Source organism: Pempheris klunzingeri, chromosome 7, assembly GCF_042242105.1.
Source record: "Pempheris klunzingeri isolate RE-2024b chromosome 7, fPemKlu1.hap1, whole genome shotgun sequence".
NCBI classification, from domain to species: Eukaryota; Metazoa; Chordata; class Actinopteri; order Acropomatiformes; family Pempheridae; genus Pempheris; species Pempheris klunzingeri.
The window spans coordinates 15,919,395-15,937,691 of NC_092018.1; the positions used below are offsets into that span (position 1 = coordinate 15,919,395).

General features: G+C 40.7%; 1 protein-coding gene across 1 annotated transcript in view; it reads left to right on the forward strand.

Annotated features, from left to right (window-relative positions):
• Positions 1 to 1,041: 1,041 nt before the first annotated feature.
• Positions 1,042 to 18,297, forward strand: part of trpm3 (transient receptor potential cation channel, subfamily M, member 3) — a 132,231-nt gene continuing 114,975 nt past the window's right edge. Inside the window, exon 1 of the mRNA XM_070832996.1 lies at positions 1,042 to 1,245. Within this exon, the coding sequence (XP_070689097.1) occupies positions 1,042 to 1,245 (204 nt within the window). The remainder of the gene's footprint in view (positions 1,246 to 18,297) is intronic.

An 18,297-nucleotide genomic window follows, 5' to 3' on the forward strand; every position in this document is an offset into this window, starting at 1 on the left:
ACCATGAACATCAAGGAGGAAGAAGAGAGAAGAAGAAAAGGGGGAAGATGTGTACTCTGCACAGACAAGAGGGAGAATGAGATTGTGAATGAAAGCTCAGGGAGGAAAATGAAGAAGAAGAGAAGAGGGAGGAGACGGTGGTTGAGTAGCTGTGGGTATTCAAAGCACGGTGTTCATAGTGAGAGAGAGACTTACTGAACAGGGTGTCTGTCTGCCTCTCAGTCGGCTTAAAGCAGCTCTGCACTATGAACAACAGGAACCCTGCACTCCAGAGACTCTCGCTTTTCTCTTTGTTTCCCTTATCTGCTATCCCTTTTTGTTTTTCCTCTCTCCACCTGTCTCGCCATCACTTGCTCTTTTCTTCCAACCCTTTCTCTGGCCACTTTGTGAGCCCCTTGTTATTAGTTCGGCTCTGTCTTGAAGCCCCACTCACCCGGATCTGAATATCGCACCCTCCAACCCCCCCCCCCCACCTCTTCTCCCCCTCCCACCCTCTCTCTTTCCCTTGCCTTGTTTTCCTGTTTCTATGTTTCTTTTCTCTCTCTCTCTCTCTCTTTCTCTCTCTCTCTCTCTCTCCCTCCCTCCCTCCCTCCCTCCCCGTGAGGACTGAAAACGGCATCAACGGCCGAGCCACAGTACCGGCACATGCAACAGGGTGCAGACAGTCCCTTCTGCTTCGCCACTTCTCCTCTCTGACTCTCATCCCTCCCAGAGGAAGGCTGCAGGGAAGAAAAGAAGAGCACAGGAGCGCAGCTTAGCAGGTGAAGATCCATGGTCCCACTCTTTTTGATCTTCAGATCAGAAGAAGAGAAAAAGTCAAAGAAACAGGAAGAAAGGAGTCACAAAATTCTACTGCACAATATTTCGTGAAAAAGAAGACAGGAGAGACAGAGACAGAGCGAATCCGGCTACTTCAGTTGGCAGCGGAGTTGAGAGTGAAGTGAAGATGCCACCTGTGGCACCAGTCTAATTAAAGAACAGCCTCCTCGACTCGTGGCCTGCCTATCTCTAACATCCATTTGACCACATTTTTTAACCCAAATGGCTTCCAAGAAGAAGTGGGCTGAGCGGAGGGAGCTGCGCAGGGATCGGCCGTTCTCCACCCGGGATGATTCATCTGTTGCGTCTGGGACATCTGGGCCAGGGCGTCCCACCACCAGGGGGCGTTTCTCAGAGTCATGGAAGAGGCTCAGCTCCAGAGGGGGGTCCACCAAGAGGGGGGTGCTCAACTCTCAGCAGCCACCGGTAAGATGTTTCGAGGATACCTCCTCTACATGTCCCCACAAAGATTAATCAATGACCTGGGTGCTGGCAGGGAAATGGGACGGGAAAGGTTGCTGTCAAGATAGCACCTTCCCTTGGAGTGAGTTAAACAGCAGTGAGGGATTAGGAGGTAAATGGGGCAGAGGAATTTGGGAGACTAACTTGTTAGTTTAATAGTAATAAGATTATTCGCTCTGTGACACTTACTTACTGACACTTCAGCATCTGGAGTGATGAAAGGCGTCCAGCACTCCAGATGCTGTTTTTACTACTGTGCAGTTGTTTTTAGCTTTACACTGTCTTCCAACATGTAGTCCTTGGAGACTGTTAGAATGTCTTTTTCATGTAACATGCTGTAGGGACATGTGTCCTAGATAACATACACGTTCCTCTCAAGTCAGCATTCTATCTTCCTGACTCCACTTTGTCTGGACGATGGTCAGCACATGTAAAGGTTAAGTCCATCTTTGGGGTACCCCCTCACATACCTGAAACCAGATCTTGCTTGTGGAATCCTATATATATGTGAAAGCGTTGCTCTGTATTCTTTAGTCTCATCTATGCCTGTGATGTTAGACTCCGAGCTCGTAAACCTACATAAACTTCTTGAATGAACCTTGGGCTACTCTCTTCATTACTACAACCACAGAAAAGCATCCCTACAGAGACCTGGTACTATAGTCATAAGAGGATATTATGTTTATAACTGGCTTTGCTTTCCACATATATTCTTTATTGTAAACTACAATACATAAACATATTAGATTTCCATCCATATTCAAAGCTGTTACATGTTATCGTTTTCTAACATTTGAGATAATGCTAGTAGGTGATTGATGCTAGTCACCTACTGGAGCACCACAACATATTATCTACCAAAGACTATTGGTGGTTGTAGTGTCTTTGCTCCCTGAACAGATTGAGTAAACGGATCAAAGGGTCAGACTGTCAGAAACCTCGAGCACCCTTGGGAGAAATGTCTGCCATTTGCAAGGGTCATCATTTGAGAGGCTGCTGTTGGTTTTATGGCTTTATAGTCCAATACATAATGAGCAATGATTGAGAGGCTTAGATATGACCATCTTTATAACTGTCACAGAATTGATAAAACTTGCACTTGACTAAATAAAAGGGGGCATGTTTGTTTGTGCCAGCTGGTTTCAGTGGCATCAAGTGACTGGCAACAATGTGAAATGTGATGTAACATTAAAGCAAAAATGCCTCAACAAAGTTGGAGCCAATATCATATATAGAAATATTGGATGGTTGATGCTCAGTATAAACATTACTGGCTGGTGGCGGCTAATTAATAAACTGAATATTGACTGAATATTATCTGTCAGCTGGTCTGACAGCTAATTTCTCCTGTGACGCTATTGCCCATCATCAGAAGAATCACACTTGTAATACTCTAGTAGGAGTTTTAGGACAACTGAAAGATTGGAGCAGAAACACTGCTCTTGCGAACTTGTGAATGTTAGAAAAAACACAATACAGACGCAATACAATCACTAGTATTTGTTAAATTGTTGTCAAAAACCACTGGGAGTTATTCAAAGATTTGTGAGAGAAGAACCACTCGCTATTTTGGAAACTGGTTTCGCATGTGCACTCAGACTTGTCCTGTTTGTTACTCTTCTCTTATTATTTCTCTCCATTCCCATCTTTTGGTTGTGTCCTGCACCTGCTTCAAGGTGCTTCAAAATGCACTTTATGTCTTTTGGCAGCATCTCCCAGGCATGTGGGGAAAATGATTCTCTGTAGTCATTCTGGCACTGATGAAACCTCTCTGTGATATGGATCTGATGGAGCTGGGGTCCCGTCCACTCTAAGTTTGAGATGTAGAACTTCACTGATGTTTATGGATCAAGGTCAGAATAACTGATGCTGGCTGCTAGCTGGTGCTCATGGTCTACTTAGTCCATCTGTGGGGGATACTTGGCAACGATATCTGAGCTGGGAGATGTGTGGGAGACAGAGATATGCGCGGTTGGAGATTGAAGTCCATTTCTGGTTTTTCAGTTGTGCATCAGCAGTGCTGTTTTGGATTGCACATATATTCTCATATAAAAGGGGAGGCAGTGCTTACTGTGAGGTAGTGGGCTGTCAGCTAGTTTTGTCCAAGATGTGATTAGGTACTATGTAAATATAAAGCTGTGTGGATTTTTAAAAAATGTTTTATGACTCTAGAACAAGTGCCTGTCTTTGTCTCTAGGTGCATCTAAGTGTGTGTATGTGTGTGTGTGTGTGCGCACGAAGAAAAGCAAAGCTGGGTCCTCTGGGAATTGTGTTGCTTGGATATGAATAAGAGTGATACTGCCACAACACCAAAGCTAGTCTCAAATCATGAGACACTTTGAATCACAGCCATTTGTAGTGGCCAGGTGTGTTTGTGTGTCTTGATCGTGTGTTTGTTACTGAGTGACTGTGTGGTCCTGTGTGTGACTGACTAAACGAGTGAGGCGGAGAGTGAAGGATAGAAATTGGAAGAGGGAGTGAGAGAGATATGGAGAATTAGGCTACTCCACAGGCACATTGAGAATCCAGAACTCCGTGCTGAATGAGTGAAAGACGAGGAGATTTAAGGCCAAGACAGATAGGGAGAGCGAGGGAGAGGAGCTTTATTAGAATTCAATACTGTGGATTTAAGTTTGTCTCTTCAAAATCCACAGTGAAAGTCTGTATGTTACCATAGAGGTTTGAATTCGTTCCTCTCAGAAAAATCTTATTGCATTTGGTTACCTTCGAGACAAACAAATGATAAAATGAGACAGAAATTTGAATCCCGTGACACCTGTGTGAGTGGACCATGGGTATAAAAACCGTTGCAGAAGAGGGTACAATGAGGTGACATTGTTAAAAGAACCCCAGTTAAACCTCTAATGGTGGAAAACAATGTAGGAAACGAAAGCTCTAGCAGACATTTGAGGGCACATGCTTCATGTACATAGTGATGTGTTTGCTAATTCCTCTGATGTATATTGTGTTCATTGATACATCAACCTTTCCACCTCAGCCAAGTGTAAAAACTTTTCTGCAGTATTTTGTGTTTTTATTTTTACTTTTACTTTTTTAAGTTTTGGGCATTGCCATCCAGCTTTTTTTATGCAGAAATGTAAAATATGCATAAACAGATGAATGGAAACGCACTTAATGGCTGGCCATAGCAGGCATAGCACAGATCAAACCAATGACAAATATAATGGCTCAGCTACATCAATTCTTAGTAAGCCATTTAAGTTAGCTACTACGCACAATATCAGGACCCAGAATCTGGGACACCTAAACAAAGTGCATTTGCTTATTAATAGTATGGGGTGCAGCTGTGATTTTCCTGCCATCATTTGTTGATTTGTTTGTCTGCAGTGAGACATGCTAATAGACAGTAATACATAGTGCAGTGTCCTCAGATACTTCTCTTCTAGTGTCAAGAAGGTGATGACCTTTCAAATGATATACTAATCATATACTATTACATACTATATACTATAGAATACTACTGATATTGGTGTTGCTTCGTGGAGCTCTTTTCTAAAACTACTGTCAAGTTCGGTGGTGCCACTGGTGTAAGTTTTGCTTGTGTGGACGTGTTTTGCACATTGCAAGTATATTGTGTATTTCCCTTGCTGTTTTTTCTGTAATCCAAAGATGTTCCAAACTTTGAACATTAGTCTGGCTGGTTCATTGTTCTGGTTCATTGTTCACAAAGCTGGAGATGTTGGTCTCTCGCTCTTTGTCTCTCTCTCTTGTACAAACACAGTGTGACAGTGTAGAGTCTTAAGAGATCAAATGTGTGACAAAGCATGTGTCTCAGTTTGTGTCATGCTTCTTTCTTAATTGCCATGTGAATGCCCTGCAGATCATCAAGCCATCTGTGGATTATGGAGGCCTTCTGCTCAATACAGCAAGAGAAATCCCCTGCCCATTTTACAGCAAGACGAAAATGTTTCTCCGGTTTAAATTGCATGTGTGATATCTGTTTGTGTGGATTTTGTGTGCTTTGCTGTGCGTGTATTTTAATCCGTGAATCAGTATGTCACAAGCACTCCTCCTTGGAGAACATGGCAATTTAAGATAAGATGGTGGTGTCATAGACTCGCAGTTAACACCATCACCCTGACGCTTTTAGCTGTAATGATCCTTATCTCATGTCACAGTGGGGCCACAATAGTCTTGAAAACAGACATTTTTCCCACTGTGATCACCCCTGGCATCTGAGCATGACTTCAAAAGCTCCCATATCCATTTGTTCCCTTTACTCAGTGGTCTTTAGTTGCTCTCATTAGGCTCATTGGTGCTCACCATATGTTTCTTGATATTACTATTGTGTTGAGAAATAGAAGAAGAATTACTGCTTATGAAATCTTTCAGCTAACACAAAATTGTAAAAAAAAAAAAATCCTCAAATTTTGCTGTGTACATTTCACTTATACACTGCACATTCAGTGACTTATTAAGCAACTCAGGATGATAAAAACACATCTATGTCAGCTAATAAATAAGTGCTACTAAGTTAGTAAATGTGACTTTTATCCGATACCATAAAGTATAACACAGAACCATCAGCATGTAAACATTTTTCTCAGCCTTCGAATTTCTTAAGAGCTTACACGTAGGGCTGAGTATAATCGCTTCACCTACCAAGGATGCAACACTTTACAGCTTTGGCTGCTTTCACATGTTGCTGCCAGGTTAATGGTCTCTTTCTCTGAACTAAAAACAGAGCATATGTGCCGAACATATGGCAAAGGAAGTTCACAAACAATGTGTATAAATGTTGATACATAACGCTGCAGAATTAATAGTAGTAGTAGTACCAATTGGTCTCTTGGCAGGGAGGGCCACCCGGATAGTTGTGAATATGTTCCCTTTTTTCATTTGATGCAATATGTATAAGGACACAAAGTCAGACAACAACTGAACTTTTGAAGAAAATGAAATACCTTGTTTTATAGAATTTTTTTTATTTATCACGGTGATCACGGTATTGCAAAATCCACCAATCACACCAATGATGGCTATGACACCAGTGTACTGGTACCCCGATAAAACCTACCCTGATAAAACTTTGTGTTTTTTGACAAATTGTAATGTTAACTTGTGTTTGATGTTACATGGTTCTAATTATGTTATATTCATTCATGTTGAAAATGTGTGAAGAAGAAGAAGAGAGAAGAAAAATTTGAAAGGAAATGAGGATTGATCTTGTTGCAGCAAAATGCAGGCCCTGTAAGTCTCTTCCACAACAGATGTCATTCTTTTATATATTTTTGGATTTTGACACGGATTGATTCACAATGTATCATCAAGGAAAAAATAGGATGCATCTATAGTGATGGTGAGTTTACCGCGTCCTTTCGGATTTAAACCTGTCAGAGACACAATCACAGTACACACGTGCATACTTAATTTAATAAGGGCACTAAGTACATCTTTATTGCAAGAAAAAGGGCAGTTTGGTTTTGTTACCAGAATTTGAATCTTTGTATCTGGCAATCTTTTTTTTTTTTTTTTTTTTTTTTTTTTTTTTTTTCCTTCTTTTAGGATCTCCTGTACCCGGGGGAAACAAAGCTGAAAATGTGTGAATGTTTATATTGGATTCTTATTACAATGAACCCAAGTGTGATATTACTTCATGAGGCAGAGGTTGGAAAGAAGTAGAGAGTTTTGTCAGTTCCTATGGAAACGATGTATGGTTCAGTGATTTGTGTTGTTTTTAAAATTGATGCTTTTAGAACAAAGATCAGTGTCTCACTGAAGTGCACGTTTTGTGAGTTACTGTAGGGAATCTGGCATTTGCTCTTTTGCTGCTTGGTAGCACAATCAGCCAGATGACAAATTTTCAACACATTTTAGTTCTGAAAAACACTAATAATAGGCACAGAGCCCTGTTGGGTGCCTGGAAACTGAAAATCTCTTCCAGCTCAAATTTAAGCCATTTGATCATGGTAGTGACATATTTTCAAAATCATAATCACATTTGTTAGTACGCTCACTTAAAAGAGGACTTTAACTGCAGTAGTACTCCAGTAGTAACATGTACTTACATGTAGTGCCAAAACCACACATCAGAAATATAAATGCACAGCTCCGATAAAACTGGAAAAACCTTCTGAATATTTTGACAAAGGCATCCTCAGAGGTGCAGTCACTGGTGGAAAATGCACATACTTTTGAGGTCTCCCCAACTTCATACTGCTTTCTCTCTCAAGAAGTGTGTGATTCATTGTCAGGTTAAGTATGGCAGTGAGGTGTTGCATCATGAAGCGTTGTTCCATGTTGACTGCCTTCTCTAGTGATCTGTTCGTATGAAGGGGTTTTTGGGGACCAGTATGATTTGGTGTGATTGCGTGACACTGCCTGCTTTCATTTTTGTTATGAATTTACTGATAAACTATAACTAACAATAACTATAGCCCTTCAAAAACTCTGTCTTCATTTATAAAAATTACTGTACAAGAGAGTTTGACCTGGGCCAACTAATTTCTGATAGACCAGAGTTCAGAGATAGGGCTGTAGTTTTTGTGGTAATTGTTTCCTGCCTCCCTCGAATTATTCCTGACAGTGCATGCAGTTAGAATAGTTGATGTTATTCAGTCTTTTGTTCCTTCTTTCAGGATGCATCCATTTATTTTTGTGGGATGAATTTGTTGCAATCAGGTTGAATCACAATGACACCAAAAAGACATTTTGTTTCAGCCATGGAATTTGACTGACAAACACACTGATGAGCTCTCACAATACTAAATATGAAAAACACCACTATGAAATGAAAATACACTTTCTAAGATTGCTTTGGAACGAAAAATTGCTGCTATTACACAATATTGCATTACGTTTGTTAGTGTAGAAAGAAGACTAATAAAATACTGTTTCATAATGTTTCACAATAGTGACTCTCTCCTCTCGAGCAACACTTACAGATGCCCTCATGCAGAGGCGGTCAACAAGGGCAGAGCATCTTACGAGTTATGAATAATAGCACTGCCGGATTGGGGTAGTATTGGCTCCAAACAAGATTCAGTACCATTGCTGTTTTTCCAATCATTGTCTTAGGTTTATTAAATTCATTGTGATTATATACAAATATTAAACTCTTTTTGGCCCAACAATGACAAGGAAGTCCCATGTGACTTCCGACCAGGTCCCAGATGTAGCTAAAGAAGATATAGTTGATCCCACCTCCTCCAGGGATCAGCACACCTTCATCAGCACCTTGCTGTGCAGGAGAATTAACTAAATCCAGCTGGTTTGTGGATTAACTGCTGCTCTCTATTCTTTTCAGAGCAAAGATGTCCAGAAGTTGTGTTCAACATAGAATTAACTCTCACTCCTCTCTGTTCACCTCCATGCTGCTTTTGTTAGATGATGTCTCTTCCCGTAGCTCACATCACATTTATGCCCTTACCTTCCCCAACTTCCTCTCACGTTGAGGTGGAAAAGGACTATTCTGTCTCCCCCCCCATCTGTCACAAATGCAAATTAACAATTTACTTTTCTTTTTCTCTGTTCTCAAAAGCACATACATTTGAGTAAAACTGTAAAAAAAAAACAAAAAAAACAACAAAAAACATGTCCATACTCAGTATTCACTATAGTTTCTGCATTCGATTTACAGAAAGTTATTCCCAGTAAAGTCCAGTATGTGAAAGAATGACTAAAGGAAAAATATGAGAAAGTTTTGACTGCTTTCCTAACCGGTATCTACGCCACATACTGTGTTTCTCTTCACTGCCAAACCAAATACACAGAGCAGTAAAGCTTCAGTTGCATCCTTGTTTTCATCCTGTTTGATGCACAGTATGATCTGTTTCTAACCTGCTCTAAAATTGAAGTTGAAGAGTGATACTATACCAGTTTTTACACTTTTTTGATAGGAGGATGAAAGATCTTGAATGGTTGAATGATTCGTTCTGGAGCTCTGCTTTATCTGTGCTGTGTCAAAGTTATTCTTGATGCAAAGCAGCTGAATTCATATTTGTGAAGCTTATAGTTTAGCCATCATCCAACGCCAACTGATCAGTTCCTTACATAACAAAGTATAAAACCGAGAAGGTCACACAAAATGTATTTTAGAACTTAATTTAACTCAAATTTTTGTTGCTGACATGAGGCTTCTAGTGCCCCCCAGTGGCTCCTGCTGTAAAAGAACTGAGAGACCATTGATCACATAGTTATTGTTCCAACATGAAGTTGTGTTAGATCTCAGCTTTATTAGATTAGGAGACTAACAATAGCTACTTTACTGACATGCGTGGGTGATGTGGCTAGCCACTGCAAAGTAGTGCTAAAACCAAGTGTGAAGAAAGATGGACTGTACAGATGGTATGGTAATGGCATTTGCTTGAATTCTACTAACAGACTTTGCATTGTTTCTGTTCAAGTTTCCTAACATTGTTTCTTTTTTGTTGTTTCTTTTTTGGCACATTCACCTCCCTTATTGTTTTTGTTTAATCCAAAGGTCTACCAAACTTTGAACTTAAGTCTGGCTGGTTTGTTGTAGACTCTGGACATAGCAGGAGGTGTCTGGTCTCTCTCTCTCTCTCACTCTTACTGACGCACACACACTCACACAGACTAAGACCATCTCTGTTTTGTATGTGTGAGTCTGTAAGCATCTGTAGAGATCAAGTGTGCGATGAAGTCTGCTAGCAGCATTCTCTCTTTCATTGTGGTTATATCACTCACAATGAAAGTCCCATTGAAAATTAGACTCCATTGACAATTAATGCTTCTTTTGTCAAGTGGCATTTTAATACTCTTTGAAACCAATTGTGAACATTTCTTTTATTAGAGACTTTCAGTGGAAGGATCAAAAACTACTAGCAGATGACAATACACACTGCTAGCTTACACTGTACCTAGGCCTGTCTTATGGCTCTTGCATGGCCTAATACACTTGATTGGACAGTACACAGCAAGGTGACAGCGCACTCTCCGTCAGACAACTGCAGACTACAGAATCTGTCTGCATCAATGAAATGAAAGGCTACTTTTCAAAATGTAAGAGATACGAGGTGCAGTGAGTGCTGGTGTGTGATGAGTCTACTGAAGTAGGACTATAAATTAAGTTTAAAGTTTCATATATTCAGCTCCAGTGGTCTGAAGTGAATCAGCATTTTTTTCAAGCAGTGCAGCAGGGTGATTGAGTCTAGTTGTCTGTGTACCAAGTGTTTGTTCACTGAGGTGTTGGAGTTACTTGTGTTGGATTGTGAGCGGACTCGATGTTTCGAACTTGAAGTTCCAACAGACTGATAAATCTTCTCTCTAGTGAACCATGCCAGTTTCAGGAGTTGGAACGTCTGATTTCATATCATATCAGCAAATTTAAGATGATGAATTTCATAGTTTTGAACCAGGGAATAGGTCATGAAAATTAAATAAGCCACTCTTTTTACTTCAATATGCCAGATACATACGTAATCGACATTGATCAGGATCAGGGCCAAAAAAACTTGAATGAGATATCCCTGATGTCATCCCTTGTATCTGTCCAGAAATGATAACTGTATTTTGTTAATTTTGTTTAGTAAAAGTTATCTTTAAATAAATATTCATACACACACACACACACACACATTCTTTTTTAGAGGCATCCTTCATAGTAGTGCACAGTCAGCAACATGGGTGGGTAGGACCCATGGCCTATTTGAAAATCATTAACAATACAACTCATACTAATGATGTCAAATTAAGTAGCAAAGGGACAGGAATCGGAAAGAGTGTAGTTGGTGGCAGACCGACAGACACAGATTTGTGGAAATCCTCACACTGCCCTGTCACCACAGCACCAGAAATGATTACCAGCAGCAAAACAAGAAAACAGAAGGCCAAAAAGTTATTTTTCTTTCATTTGAGAGTAACGATAATAGTAGTAGTAGTAGTATCTGGTCTCTCTCGGCCTTGCCGCACCTGAAACTTTCACTTTTGGAGGCGCTGAGTCATAACAAACCTGAAGCTGGGTTGCTGACATGCCAACACAGCTAAGTCCTCGATATGTTAATCTGCTTAACACACGTTTCAGTGGCAGACCGGTATTACACGTAAGCCGGTTATTTGATGGCAGTGATGTTGTGAGTGTGTGTGCGTGGTGGGTGTTGACTGACATTCGTAGCAACAGTAGCTTGGAAACAGCCTCAAGTATCACGTAGAGTTTGCTTAAGCTGTGAGCGCGGTAGGAGGTGATAGATAGTGGGAGAACGTACTAAGGACACAAAGCATCTTTTAGGAGGATGAAAGCTCTTATTTGTATGTGATTGTGTTTTTATGCATGTGAGACAGAACAGGAGAGAGAGTTTGTGATACAGATGGAGCTCTAACTGTGAGAGGGCTGAGTAGGCATGGTACTTTTGAGAAGTCTAAGTCTTGGCTCTCTTTGCCTCTCTACACTAGGGTTGTAGTCAACCTGCTCTTCAACCATTTGATTGGTTCACAAAGGGGTTAGGACATTATTCCACCCCTACACAGAAGAAGAGAACTCATTTTCTTCTTCTGCTCCGTTTTCATCCTCTTGCGCCTTCTCATATAACTCCCTTCAGTCCAGTGCTAGTCCTCCACTAGTGGTGAATTACAGTATTATGGCATAATAAATGCGAGAAAATAATGGATTAAGAAAGCTTTTCTGCTCTCAAAGTAACCAATGAAAATTTGGTCAAACAACAATCATATCGACCAACTGATCAGAAGACGTCAGCCATGATACACACACAAACCCTTTTTTTGTTGAGGCATAACTAAGGAGATCTTCTGCCTCGATACGATTCAGGGAGATGATGTGGATGGTGATCTTTTCGAGCAGGGGAATAGAAATGGAAAAGTCAACTGGCCATGAAAAGGAAAAGGGGAGGGGAAAGGAGAGCAAGACGACAGGGTTTGATAAGGTCAAATGGCAAACTTTTGTTGTTGTGGCAATGATTCCTCAAGTCACCTCACTTAGGTAATGCCCACAGTTGACCTGACAGACATTATCTGAGTGTGTGTGGTGTGTGATTGTGTGTGTGTGAACATTGACTGGCTGATGGAGGGTGTATTGGAGTATTGACTCTGTGCTGCAGCCCACCAAGTTCCTCTGAACTATTAGTGACTTTGCGTGCACTGTGTGCGTTTGTCTAGTTCAGTTACTAAAAATAGTCCAAATGAGCTGACAGGTTTTCATAGATGAAATAACCCATGTTACTCCACCAAAAGCTCCTCTTTTCTTCTTGTAGTCTTGAAAATGCCATGCAGACAAGAACACAGGCATGGATGTCAGAAATATATGATCAAGCCTCATCAAAGTTCTACATTTAATTGGGCTTTTATTCATCACCTCCTCTTTCTCTGTTTCATCTTACCAATCTCCAGATCCATTCATCCCTCTCTCTTTTCTCTCCATGTGACAGAAAGGTATTATTACAGCTTTATGATCCTCTTTCTCTCTACAAGGCTTTTGGATCATTTGTTGAGCTGAACTGTAAGAGAGCGTTGTCAGGACTAATGAATTAAACTGAGAAGTGATTGAAGTGCACTATTGTCCTTAAGTTAGCTTTGTCTACTCTGTATACTCTTTGCCCTCCAGGCCAGCACACTAACTCTGAGTGGCAGGTGTATAGAAATGAAATCACTTGTTTGGACACAGAAACAAAGAAATCAGCTCCACCTGGAGTGCAGGATTAGAAGCTTTGGAAGAGACACATATAAACATAAAGCAAACACATTTTGTACACACACACAGAAACTTGAACATATAGAGGACACCAAATCATAAATCACCAGAAAGTGTGTAGTGGTCTAATGTTGCTTAATTACTAAAATATTTAATTAGAGACCCTGTTCATTATGACTTGGGCAGGATGGAGTAAACACACGAGTAAATACAGGGCATGGTGACTTGCCAAAGCAATATATAGCCTCTTTCAAAAGAACATGATTTGAGTTGCTCCCCTTATGGATTTGTCAGATTACTGGCATGGGTCCTGATCAAAGCTGTTTTTAAACCCTCCTCTAAGCAGCCTCGCTCTGAATTCCTTCCGCTAATTTATCCTCACTCAGACAGAGGAGGAGAGGAAGAGGAGTGGAGAGAGACACAGACAGGAACGTTTCAGAGATGCTCAGTCATGTCTCAGCCAAAATTGCCTCTATTAGAGAGTTTACATTAGATTACAGCCTCTTTGAATGCAGAAAGTAATATGTTTTTTTTTTTTTATTTCCCTTACTCCTTTCAGTAAAATGTGTGGCTTTTTTCTTTTTTAACAGATGTTGGTCCCATGCATAGGAGTCATGAGCAATGCTTGCAAGACTATTCTTTTTGCTGCTAATGATCACTTTTGAGGGTTTGAAGCTACTGATACAGGTCACATCTGCTAATAATGTGATAATGTGTTCTGGCATCAGCAGAGGTGCTCTTTATTTCAGGTGAGACAGATTGCCTTTACTGTAGTATGCTGTGGGAAGCCCTGGTATTTTTAGTAAGCTGAAATGATCAATATTTCATAAGTAGAAAGCAGTCAGGTGTCAACCAGCATCCAGTCTACGTTCACTCCTGGGCCTCCTCAAACCTGTAGTCATATGTGGAATTAGGAAACCCTGTAGAAGGGAGCACCATATTTTATGGAAATGTAGATATTTTTATTTATGTAAATGTAGACATGTATGAATAGAGCTGTGTTGATCTGAAACGCACGTTGCACCCTGTCTTTGAACTGTGGCTTTGAAGCTCTTCTATCTGATGACATGAGCTTGGGGCTTTGAGGCTAAGCATATCCTTGTACGCGTTTCCTGGTGTAGCGGTGTGGCAATAATGATTGCCATAAAAGCCATTACCAGGGGCCCCGGGGCCACTGGTCTGTGGGTCTAGCTTTATTACACTGAGCCGCAAGACGATAATTACACTATGTCTACGTTGCTACAGCAACATGAAGGTTTTCAACGGCTAATGCAGAATTTATGTCAGGGGAGTTTGGCATTTTGTTTTCATACACAGTGTCGCAGGCAGGCATTCAGTATTTGTGTGTGTGCATGCATGTGTGTGTGTGTCAGTTGTTGAAGCTGTACATTTGTGTGTTTGTGTGCTGCCTTCTCAAGGGGGGCTCATTTCAAAGACAGAGGGACAGGATGGAGGAGGTTGACCCATTAGTTGTACTATCCACTATTTCACCTCACTGGTTCCATCCACACAGCTGAGCACTGAGGCCTGGTTTTTAGGACAACCTGGCAACACTCCTCAGCACAAGCTACGTGAAGCACTCAGTAGCCAGGAGATACAACTAGCCTGAACTAGACTGATCCAAACTCTGCCTTCTTTGCTAGAGGGAAATGATCTCATCAAAATAGCAGGAGCCTTATGGCCTGTCCCTGTCTTACATAAGCTAATTTTGCCATGTTTAGGATTAGTTAAGTAAAGTTGGCCCTCTCTGAAATGTGATGAATAAAATTACAATATTCTTTACCTAAGCCTCTGCAAATCAGTCTGTGAGAGTCTAAAAAAACGTTCAAAAGTTTCTCAACTTGATCCTGGACTGAATTAATTAATCAGAAGTCTAGTAAAGCCACACAGAGTGCTGAAGAATGAGACTGTAGGTTTAAAGGCAGCAGTCTACTCTGCTGTGTTGAGGTGAAGTGAGTGACTGTTCATTTATATGGGCTTCTGATGCTGAGCCATGTCCGCATTGCTCTGTTGACTCAGAAGATTAGATCGGCAAGCACTAAAGCTAATCTGGCATTTATAGATTTCTGTGTGTGTGTGTGTTTTATCTATTTCTTCATTGAGCAATGGACTGACAGAGACTTGGGGGCTTCGGGTATTAGCAGATGGGCACTGCACTGATCTCCTGTCTCGAGAGAGGGGGGGGGACTGTAGAACTGACTGGAGATTGCGCGTCGCAAAGCAACACAAATTTCAGAGATACTTCTTAAAAAATATTTTATTTAATTTCATTATTTATCATTTATATTCTAGTGATTATACATGATGTTTTGGCAACATGTTGAAGATGCTGAAATTGAATTCAGAGAGGGACAGATAGGGAGACAGACGGTGTCATTCTGAAGATAAGGAGGCACCACTTTATCTTTTGTATGAAATGACTGCAGAAGAAGGTGACTTCCATTTTCTTCTGCTGCTAGCTGTTCATGTTGTGTGTGTGTGTGTGTGTGTGTGTGTGTGTGTTTTCAGTAGTCATAAGAAAGTAAGAAGTAAGAATGGTTTCAAAAAAATTGTTTATTTTCATCAATAAAAAAAAAATCTAAATCAAATCAATATTTGGTGTCACCACCCTTTGCCTTCAAAACATCAATTCTTCCAGGTACACTTGCACAGTTTTTGAAGGAACTCTGCAGATGGGTTGTTCTTCTGTCTCTTCATGTGATCCCAGACAGACTGGATGATGTTGAGATCAGGGCTCTGGGGGGGGGGGGCATGCCATCACTTCCAGGATTCCTTGTTCTTTATGCTGAGGACAGTTTTTAATGACACTGGCTGTTAGTTTGGGGTTGTTGTCCTGCTGCGGAATGAATTTGGGACCAACCAGATGCATCCATGATGGTATTGCATGATGGATAAGTATCTTTTTTTCTCAGCATTGTGGACACTATTATTCCTGACCAAATCTCCAACTGCAATTGCATAAATGCAGCCCCAGACTTGCAAGGAACCTCCACCATGCTTCACTGTTGCCTGCAGACACTCATTATTGTACCGTTCTCCAGCCCTTTGGTAAACAAACTGCCTTCTGCTACAGCCAAATATTTCAAATTTTGACTCATCAGCCCAGAGCACCTGCTGCCACTTTTCTGCACCCCAGTTCCTTTGTTTTCATGCATAGTTGAGTTGCTTGGCCATGTTTCCTGGCCAGAGATTTTGCTTTTTGGCCTGTTTCTTCCCTGAAGACCACTTCCGGCCAGACTTCTCTGGACAGTAGATGGTGTACCTGGGTCCCACTGGTTTCTGCTCGTTCTGAGCTGGTAACACTTCTGGGCATCTGATTTCGAAGGGAAGTAAGTGTAATGTGTTTTACATCTGCTTCTTCTAAAGCACTTGAACAGCACATCCTGAAACCTCAGTCTGCTTTGAAATCTTTGCCTGGGAGAGACCTTGCTGATGCAGTATAACTACCTTCTGTCTAGCCATGATGACCTGTGACTTGAAACTCATCTACAACCTCGCCTTGGCAGCAGAGTTTGCTCTTCCTCACCCAGTTTTAAGCCTCCTACAGCTGTTTCTGTTTCAGTTAATGACTGTGTTTCAACCTAGATGTGAAATTGATGATCATTAGCACCAGTTTGGTATAACTGGTTAACCATACACCCAACTGATCCTACAAAATCCCTGACTTCGTGCCAGTGTACCCAGAAGAATTGATGATGTTTTGAAGGCAAAGGGTGGTCACACCAAATATTGATTTGATTTAGATTTTTCCACTGTCCGCTCACTATTTACTGTGCAAAAGTCTTAGGCAGGTGTGAAGAAATGCTGTTAAGTAAGAATGATCTATAATCATCTCTATAAAATAGAAATACCCAAGTAAAGTACCATTACCTTGAATTTGTACTACTGTACCTGAGTAAATGTCCTGTCCTTGTCCTGCGAATGCTAACCGTAAGAGCAGCTTCTGACACAGTAGAAAGTGGTATTCTGATAAATCCAGCAGTGGGTCGAAATATTTGATGTAGCTTTTCAACGGTTTTATTTCTTCCTGTCAAGAGTTTCATCTCCTCTGGCACCAGTTTCTCCGCCCATATAACCTCTGGAGTGCAGCAGGATTCAATCTTTTGTCCAATCTTATTTTTCCCTGAGGCACATTCATACAGTGTGTAGACACTGCATTACCCTGCATTGTTAAGAAGTCGACCCTTCCTGCCAGGACCAGCAACCTCATTCACCTGCCATTTTTTGTTAAATGTCTAGTAGATGTGAAAGACTGAATATCTTTTTGTCTCTTTTTGTCTAATTAAATTCTTAAGACAAAAACTAAATTTATATCGGTATTGTGTTTATTATATTGGTTGAAAAGTTTAAATGCTGTTTGCAACCAGTATTAACTCAGTCCTGCCTTTATCAACATTAAACATATATATAATTTCCATGTGGATGGACTTCACCAATAGTCTTGTAGTTAGTTCATTTTTATTTCCATATCATGGCAAACATTTGATCCATCTTGCATCTTTTAACAGGTATGAACCACAAAAGTCTGGCTGACTATGAAGACCATGCAAATCATATTATTCTGCTTTTGGCACCCCTTCTGTGCATCTTTGGTCTGATTGTCTTTGGACTGATTTTCACATTTAATTAATAATATTTAGGGTACTTCATGGCCTGGCAATAGATCAGTTTCTGAGTCACTCCTCTGCTACTAACCTGTGTTTCTCATGTCAGGCTCTCACATCTGCCTGAGGATCTCTGGCTCGCCAATTCATTACTTCGTCATAAATCGTTACCTAAAACACTTTGTTATTGAGTGGCAGTCAATTGTGGTCTTATATGTGATCATTCTGTTTTAGGAAACCATAGTCCCATAAGATCAAGGCAGCTGCAGTTTTAAGATCTTCAAATGGTCATTGTTTAGTGAGAAACAGCTTACTGTCCCCTGATCCAAGTGCTAATTGGCTCTAAACTTTTAACAAAAAACATTATATTAATACTTACTTCGTACTATGAATGTTTACTCTTTAACTAGATAAATATTATATTGCACAGCTAACCCCTGCAAAATTTGGGGACCAGAGTTGCAAGGGAAATCTAGGTGCAGTGCAGTGAAATTTGGAAAGGCATCTAATAGAATGAATACATTATTAGTAGGAGGAATACCCTCTCAGGTGGAGTTAAGTGAGCTTTAGAAACGATCACTGACCTCCTCGTAATTTAAAGGCAGCAGACAGTTTCCTAATGGGCCACAATGAGAGCTCAAGTTGATTTCTCAAATATGGCACCCCATTATGATTGCACAGCTGCTGTCCAAGGATAGATAGACTTCCATTTTTTCACTAGTCGTGTTTTCAGGACACACTTTACTTCCTGTTTTAGCATAATGGTACACACAATGGTATTTTAGA